Source organism: Daphnia pulicaria, chromosome 1 (genome assembly GCF_021234035.1).
Source record: "Daphnia pulicaria isolate SC F1-1A chromosome 1, SC_F0-13Bv2, whole genome shotgun sequence".
Lineage (NCBI taxonomy): Eukaryota > Metazoa > Arthropoda > Branchiopoda > Diplostraca > Daphniidae > Daphnia > Daphnia pulicaria.
The window spans coordinates 35,632,630-35,641,319 of NC_060913.1; the positions used below are offsets into that span (position 1 = coordinate 35,632,630).

The 8,690-nt window shown below is 39.1% G+C and overlaps 3 protein-coding genes across 3 annotated transcripts; 2 read left to right on the top strand and 1 right to left on the bottom strand.

Moving 5' to 3' along the window:
• Positions 1–513: 513 nt before the first annotated feature.
• LOC124323138 (secreted RxLR effector protein 161-like) lies at positions 514–1,299 on the top strand. Its single transcript, XM_046784316.1, has one exon. The coding sequence runs from the start codon at positions 514–516 to the stop codon at positions 1,297–1,299; it is 786 nt and encodes a 261-aa protein (XP_046640272.1).
• A 500-nt stretch (positions 1,300–1,799) lies between these two features.
• LOC124311827 lies at positions 1,800–4,266 on the bottom strand. Its single transcript, XM_046776196.1, has 7 exons — positions 4,136–4,266; positions 3,843–4,074; positions 3,560–3,778; positions 3,350–3,493; positions 2,617–3,293; positions 2,378–2,549; positions 1,800–2,311 (listed from the first exon to the last, which is right to left on the bottom strand). The coding sequence occupies exons 1-5, from the start codon at positions 4,172–4,174 to the stop codon at positions 2,992–2,994; spliced, it is 936 nt and encodes a 311-aa protein (XP_046632152.1). The 5' UTR covers positions 4,175–4,266; the 3' UTR covers positions 1,800–2,311; positions 2,378–2,549; positions 2,617–2,991.
• A 492-nt stretch (positions 4,267–4,758) lies between these two features.
• Positions 4,759–7,209, top strand: LOC124323154. The gene is made up of 5 exons (XM_046784317.1): positions 4,759–4,801; positions 4,889–5,023; positions 5,127–5,376; positions 5,445–5,626; positions 5,704–7,209. Exons 1-5 carry the CDS (start codon positions 4,759–4,761, stop codon positions 7,170–7,172), a joined length of 2,079 nt encoding a protein of 692 aa, XP_046640273.1. The 3' UTR covers positions 7,173–7,209.
• Positions 7,210–8,690: the final 1,481 nt, after the last annotated feature.

Sequence of the window (8,690 nt, forward strand, 5' to 3'; positions counted from 1 at the left end):
GGCCCCTTACGTGGTATTCTATCAATGTGCGCAGCTCTGAATCTAGACATGGCCCAGTTGGACATCAAAACGGCCTTTCTCTACGGCCTAGTCGAAGAAGAAATTTACATCCAGCAGCCGGAAGGGTTCATCGTACCAGGCAAGGAGCATCTAGTTGGCAGGCTAGTAAAATGCATCTACGGCCTGAAACAGTCCCCACGGGTGTGGAACTGTAAATTCAACGACTTCCTTCTCAAATTCGGCTTCACCCGAAGCCAACACGACCCCTGTGTCTACCACCGTCACCGAGAGGAGGAGATTTTGGTCATCGTGATCTGGGTCGACGACGGCCTCGTGTGCAGCAATAGCAAGACAGCAATCGCTGAAGTCTTGGCCTTCCTTGGCGAGAATTTCGAAATGAGGACACTGCCAACAGACCGCTTCGTTGGACTCGAGATTGAAAGGATTAGGGAGGAAAAAAAGCTGTTTGTAAATCAAGTTGGATTCATCGAGAAAATTCTATCCAGATTCAACATGTCAGACTGCAACCCTAAGTCGACGCCAGCGAATCCCCACGTACGTTTATCGAAAGAAATGTGCCCCTCAACGAGAACAGAAAAGGCTGCGATGGAAACGGTGCCATATCAACAAGCAGTGGGCTGCCTGAACTATCTTACACACGCTACGCGGCCAGATATTGCGTTTGCCGTGAACCAAGTCTCGCGCTACTGCCACAATCCTGGACCCCAACACTGGGAAGCGGTCAAACATATCCTGGCGTACCTCAAAGGAACCACTCAGTACGGCATATGCTTTAATGGAAGTAGTGGGAGTAGTGACTGTGCCCTAGTTGGCTACACCGACTCTGATTACGCAGGTGACCTAGATCACTATCGCTCTACAACAGGATACATTCTCTTCTTTAATAATGGTCCAGTCAGCTGGTGTAGCAGGAGACAACCGTCGACCGCATCTTCCACCACTCAAGCCGAATATCAAGCACTGAGCGACGGGTCAAGAGAAGCGGCCTTCTTTATGTGGCTCCTACAGGAGCTAGGTGTTGAGAGTAAACGAGCCGTTACCCTCTTCTGCGACAACAACGCCGCGATACAGCTAGCCAGCAATCCTGTGTTTCGATCAAGAACGAAACACATCAACGTTGCATACCACATCGTCCGTGACTATGTAGAGGCGCACCAGATCAAAGCTGAACGGGTGGATACGAAGGACAACCTGGCCGACATCCTCACTAAACCTCTTCCGTCAACCGACTTCAAAAGATTTCGTGAACTCATCCGGGTTCGACCTCTTCCAGAGTAACAGCCCACCCGCTAAAGAAGTTAAAGGGGCATAATTGCTGCCTTGAATGTCGTATTTACCTCATGTTTCCTCTTTAATTTTTGAGTGGGAGTGTTGGTGCAAAAATTGCGCGTCAGCGTTGCTGAACCAAAGTTGGTTGCATAAACCGATCAAAGAAAAACTGTCTGCTGTCACCGCCAGTTGTCAACTCCCTACTCTCTTCTCTTCTCTTGAAAAGTGTCTCTCTGAAATTTCGCTCTCTTGTGTTTCACAATTTCAACTGTATAGAAGGTAAAGAAAGACATTCAAACAGAATAAAAGGAAATCTTGTGTGTTAAATCAATTCTAATCAGTATAACTTCCAACAACTTCCAACACCGCTTTTACAACCCCGGTATATTAACACGGTATAATTCCGGTATATAAAAACAGTAATCCTATTTCTATCCACACATCATATCATTGGTATATCAACAGTGTACGTGAAAACTGCGTTCCAAAAGTGATAAATACACAATAAATTCCGTATAAATCGTTTATTTATGAAACCCCAATAAAACCAATTAGGTTACGCATGGGTCACACAACACACAAAGAGAACATGAAAGGTAACACAGCACAAAGCCCATCAATGAATCAAGTATCTGAATAATATCTTGGTTAACATGTTCATTTAAAGTTAAATGAACGAATCAGTATTTAGTAAGGTTATATGTTTGAAAAATTGTTCACATATAACCTCACTCTGTTTCTTAAGAAACAGAATGAACTGTGTAAAGAAGGGAGAAAAGATAAGGGAAAACAGTACCGCTCAACCACAAGTAAGAACACGAATCGTGAATGCGATAGCAGATGAGGAAAATCTATTGTTGCTGAGGACGTCTTTCTGCATCGTCCGCTTCTACGGGAACAGCTGCTGCAGCCAAATCACGTCGTCGAACCGCCTCAGGAGCCCTTACAAAACAACGAATGGTTTCATGCTCTAAAGTTGCGTCGGTACAGTTTGCAAATTGGCTATTTGCTCTGATTCCGGCTAAGATTAAAATGATAAATATAAATGGTTAATCAATAAATTAAAACAAGTTGTAACCAATATTACCAAAAAGCGCAGCAGTAATCACAGACCCTTTCAGAGGATGTTTCTGATTTAGTCCACGCCTTACACCATTGAAATTGCATTGAGCCCTGCAATCAATCGTCGTCAACTTCTCCCAAGATCTCTGCACGGCATCGCCTTCAGAATTTCCGCCAAGAAATTTGATGAATTTAACCTACAAGCATTAACAAATAAGAAATTAAAAAATATCCTGAAGGAAATCTAGTTATGATCATATTTACCAAACTGGAATACTTGTCTGCTGAATCCTTCAATTTTATTTCAAAAGCTTTAAAGCTTTCTACTGAATAAATAGGGATCTCGTCCAAAGTTTCGCTTCCTTCGGTATGACAGTCGGCTTTGCTAAGGCATATTTTAGTAAGAACAGTTATCAGATCTTTGAGTTCGTTAACCTCAATGGTTAACTTAAAAATTCCCTTGTAAATCCTAATAGGGTCGATGTTTTCAATTCCATTAATTCTTGCATGTCGAACTGGACGCTCTTCAATTGCCAACAAAACGGGTCTATTTTCCCCCAAAGCCTCATCTTCAATGCCATCTGATGTAGGTGGTCTAGCAAGTAATGGAGGTCTTCTATTAACATCTGGGATGACAAATCACTGACGGTTGTTAGCTGATAAAGGTGTTGTAGAAACACCCGAAGAGAAACGTTGATTGGCATTCGCGGAAGTCGATGGTCGACTTACAACACCTGTAGTAGCAGGTTGATTGGTAGTAGATGGGAAAGGTGGTCGTTTGGCAACTGCTGGTAATAGTCGTCTACTAACAGGCCCTGGATTGGGAATTGGTTCATTGTCACTGCTATCGCTCAGAGTTGGACTGTTGATCAGTTGACTGTCACGCTGTGAATCTTCTCCAACACCAACAGGTGCAGATCCAAGTTCCGGGCTGTCAGAACCTAAAAACATGATAATGAACACTAAGGCAATTTCGCAATAAATGAAATATGATTACCTTGTTGGCAAATAACAAATCTACGTGTAACAGCATCAACTGCAGCCTGTTCAGTATCATTAATGTGACATTGAAGATTTGAAGACTGAGAAGAATCTTGTGTGAAAACACTCGATGGATTTTGGGTTGATGTATAGAATCCCCCTACAAATATTTAATAATAGAGTTAATAAAATAATAACTGTGAATATAAAAACTTGAGTAGCTTACTAGTGGTGTTGGGAAACGAAGGGCAACTTGCCAACACATAAGATGCATCTTCCTCCTCGTTACTTGAATCCTGAATAGATTCTTCCATCGATGTCTGACCATACCTAGCAGGTGGTCTTTTAGATCTTTTTCCTCTCCCTTCTTCAGCAGCTTCTTCTGTCGACAAGTCAGTTTGTTCAACAGCCAAGGCTAGTTGCTGTCTAGCAGAATTGAAGTTTTCTTAAATTGAAAATGAAAAAAGATTAATACACATATTAAAACTTAACGAGTAACAAATTGTTACCAAAGATCTTGCGAACAACTGCTACATAGGTTGGCCAATCTCTGCGAGGTACTTCTCTACCTTTGACTGCCACATTGACATCTTTGCAGTTTTTGTAGGCACAATACGTTTCTTTGTTACCATTTTGGTTGTCGACGGCCATCAACCAGAAATCAGGAACAACAAGAGTATATGTCACAAAAACGCCATTGTGGTCTGGCATTTGGGCATCAATTAATGCAAATCTTCCATTCTGAAAAATACAACAAATATTTTAACAAAGATGTCGAATCAGTAAACAATTTCAGCATTACGTCTTCATAGACCTGAACCGACATTGATGAATCACTCATTTAAAGTTAGTATTTAAAATAAGCAGCTTAGAAATTAAATGTCACTTGCAGATATTAACGAAATCAGACAGAGTCGAAACTTAGCAACCAGACCAGCGAGACGAAAGAATGAAGAAGGGATATTTCAGCAGCGTGGTGTATTGCCAGATTTCCATTGTACAGAAAGATCATAAAATTAACTTTAAAAAAATAAACAAACTAATTTATCTTTTAATATGAATTTTTATTGAATAATGCGATGAAGTCATTGTTGAAATAGATAATTTTTGTAATTCACATTCGAAAAAATACTAATAGGTAATAAAATCATATTGTTCGTAAACTGGCAAATTTGGTATGTCAGCAACAGTGTTAGCAGACGAAACGATAATTGACGAGAATAATCACGAGGTTTTATTTCGTCGTTTTATTCCGTCTTGAAAATAAAGCTTATCCTAGCTTTGATCTTGAATAATTACTTTTTAGGAGCAACAATACTCCTTCTACAATGTCTAACGTATTGCGTGTGTCCAAAAAAGTAGTTGGTATTCGACAAACTCGAAATCGTTTAAACGCAAAGTTAAGAGAATGTAATAAAAAATCACATGTGCCAAATCCCACGTCAAGTTTTCAACCAACACATTCAGCGTAAGTGAAATTTGACACAGTTTCTATATGGAATACATTTTGAATAAAAAATCCCTTCTTTTTTTAAACTTAGACTTCTGACTACAGAAAATGAAGAATTGGAGACTTTCTTTTCACAGGAAAGAGTTAACGACAAATCTACAACATCAGAAATAGAGACAGCATACATCCATGATGACCCACAGGAAATCTTTGACGAAGATATTTTGTCATCAGCTATAGGTAAAGTATGCCCTACTCTGTGTTACTTTATTGAAAAATATAGAAACCATTGGCTTTGAAGTAAATGCGAGACAATTTTGTAATCATTTTTAAATTTTGTTAGGTGATCTAAATTTTGAAGAGCCTGATAGTGACGTGGAGTTTGATGACACACAATCACAGGCTGCTGAAGAATCAGATGACGACTCTTGGTCAGATGAAGAGCTGAATTCAACAGAAACCTCACAACTTCAATTACCAGAAAAGACACAAGAAGATGTAGTGATTGACAATCTACGACAATGGGCCAGCAGTACTCAAGTGCCTTACATACATGTTTCTAGTTTGCTGAAAGTACTTCATAAGGATGCAGGGCTAACATATCTGCCACTAGACAGCAGAACTCTACTTAAATCACTCCGAGGCAAACTCCTATTTGAAGATATGCATCCTGGGAAATATCGCACTTTGATCTTGAAGCTTCTCTCGTCAGATTTCTAGTGGCTTTACAGTCCAAAGGCATCAAAATTCCTTCTGAAATTAAACTTCTTTTCAATGCTGATGGACTTCCACTGAGCAAAAGTGGCTCTAATGAGTTTTGGCCCATTCTCGTCAGAATTCAGGGTAATAACACGATTAAATTTATTCCATTTTACTAAACCACAGCAGTAGTATGATATATCTATTTCATTTCTATATAGGTTACGATTTTGTTTTCGGTGCCGGGATTTATCAAGGTCGTGGAAAACCAGCAGACGTCAACGTGTATTTAAAATTCTTCGCTGCTGATATCCATCAACTAAGAAGATCTGGATTACAGTTTGAAGGACAAACAATTACTGTGTCTGTTTGCGGCATGTCGAGTGATGCCCCTGCCACGGCGTACATTTTGAACATCAAAGGGCATAATGCCTTTCATGGTTGCAGAATTTGCACAACCAGAGGTTCGTGGACACCAACGATTTCGAAAAGAACTAACGCCAGGTCTGGGGGAAGAGTCACCTTTCCAGAAATTAATGCACCGTTGAGATCTGACTCATCATTCCGTAAACGAGAAAACATCCAGCACCACAATAAAAACCAGATCAGGTCTGTTGTCGAAGATATCATTGATGATTTAACGGCAGACGTACATTTAGATTACATGCACTTAGTTTGTATTGGTTGCTTTAAAAAGTTACTAAATGTATTTTTTTGCCATCCTTTTGATAATATTCGATTAAGTCCCGCCAGTTTATTGGCTATCTCAGCTTTTCGTGAACACGTTCGTCAATACATTCCAAGTGACTTTGCAAGAAAGCCTCGTAGTGCAAAAGATCTTCCAAGATGGAAAGCAACAGAGCTTAGACTAGATCTATTGTATCTTTGTCCAGTAATTTACAAGTGTTTTATAACTAAAAATAGCTATGATCATTTGATGTTGTTGCATGTGTCTATAAGGCTTTTATTAGAAAGAGATTCGTGCCAAGCTGATGCAGACTATGCGAACGAATTATTGAGACTCTTTGTTCAAGTATCTTCGCAGCTTTATGGCCCAGCATTTGTGACTTTTAATATCCATTCCCTAATCCATTTAGCGAAAGGTGTTAAAAAACATGGCAGTCTTGAGGATACTAGCGCCTTTTGCTTCGAAAACAAATTGCAAGTCTATAAAAACATGGTTCGGCCATGTGGTCGCTCATTAGAGCAACTTGTTCGTCGTATTGATCAAGAATGTAAAATTTCGGTGTTGTCTGTAACCTCGAGAGTTTCCAGCGCTGCACAAAAACCATTAGTTCTTAAAATGCTTCATTTTTGCGGACCTATCTTGCCTGGACTTTTATCGGGAAAACAGTACAAACAATTAGTTTTGGAAAACACGATTTTGACAAATTCTTTGCCAGATAACTGCGTTATAATCGAAGGAAACCATGTTGTGTTGATTGCAAATTTTGTGTGGGAATATGAAAAACTGTATGTAATTGGGAGAAGATATTTACATCAAGAAAACTATTTCTCTTACCCATTGCCATCTAGTAATATCTATGAAATAGTTGTTTCTCAATTGTCACACACCCTGGAATCTTTTGAATTTTGTGAAGTCAAGTACAAATGTATTCGAATACCAACTTTTTTCCCAGAAACGGGGTCGTATTTCGTGTCAAAACTGCTTAATTTGAATATAAATTGAAACTTTCTGCCTCTACTGAATAAAAAATTTGCCGCCATTTTTTCGAATCAATTCATTTCAAATATTCCATCGCACATGGACGTGTAAAGTATTTCATATGAATATTGGGTTGATAGAAATATTTATCTCTATTTAAAGGAGCATGTAATCCTCGCCGTACATATAAATATGATACGGTTCGGTGTAAAATCAGTACATCCGCATAATATAGCTAAAGGAAGTTACTATGAATATCCTTTATTGAAACAATTTGTATATTTCGCTTTCTCCGTAACATCAGTAGATTCCAAGTACATTTCTGACATGTATACTGGTCATATACTATAAGGATATCCGCTTACTTTCAAATCTCCTTACTTAAGGGATGGGTCAGAAGTGATCTTATTTTTCTGTAAACTGTGGACTATATGGTTGTACCGCATAGGAGGTTAAAATCATGTACTTCGAGTATAAAACATACACGTTAAAAGAAGGTACACAATGGATAGACGGGACAGCGCAAATTTTCATGCAATAAAACATACACCCGCAATATACCGTCGTCCTCCAAATGGGACCTGGATCTATACATCCCATATTTATATACATGTTGTGTCAAGCGGATGAGCCGTGTTAGTAGGGTTACCATCGCTGTGCGTGTTCAGAATTCGCCAGTTCACTTTAGCTGTTGCTACCCAGCGTTAATTTTTTGGCCGTCTGTTAAATTGCAATAAAATAAAAAGGTTTCCGAGCCATTATCGAAAAATTTATGAAAGACATAAAGTAGTTGAAACTACCAGAATTAAAATTAATATTAAAGAAATAGGCAATGTTACCATTTTTGGCTAAATCTCTCAGTTTTGTGGAGATTGCTGTATAGATTTTAATAAATTTGTACGTTTGTTTGTAATTTTTCCCGCAATTATCACTTTTCATTTTGCTATTACGTTAAAGTTTCAGGCAGCTCTTGTTTTACAGAAGAAAAGTTTCAGTTAAGAATGAAAATTAGTCATAATCTTGACGTGCAAGAGGGAAGTACAGTATAACACACGAGGCATAAAAATGAAAGAGGAGCGGCATCACATTAATACAAACATATGAAAGTTTTTTTACGAATGACCAATTTGATGAAAGGATTCGTTGGATTTTAAGGTTTACAAAGAAAATACCACCAAACGCATTCTCCACTTCACATAAAGAAGGGAAATTTCTGTCATCTTGGTTTGTTCATGTTTTCTTCGTTACCAAATCGGTAACGATGCGTGTGGGCTTCCTGAGGATCGCCCAGCATATCCCGACAATCAATCTGGACTCCCTCCGACAACAATCCGTTAGCCTCATCTGGGTGGATAAACAACCTCTTTGCTAACGTCGTGCTAGTCTCCCAGAGCTGACACTTGGATAGCGGTTCTTCACTCCTCACCATCATCATAGGCTGATTCAACATCTTCCGTTTCATCTTGAATCTGCTCACCTTAAAAATTTGGAAGGTCTGGCTGTCGTAGTTCAACAGTGTCTTCCCTTAGTTGCCCTTAGTGT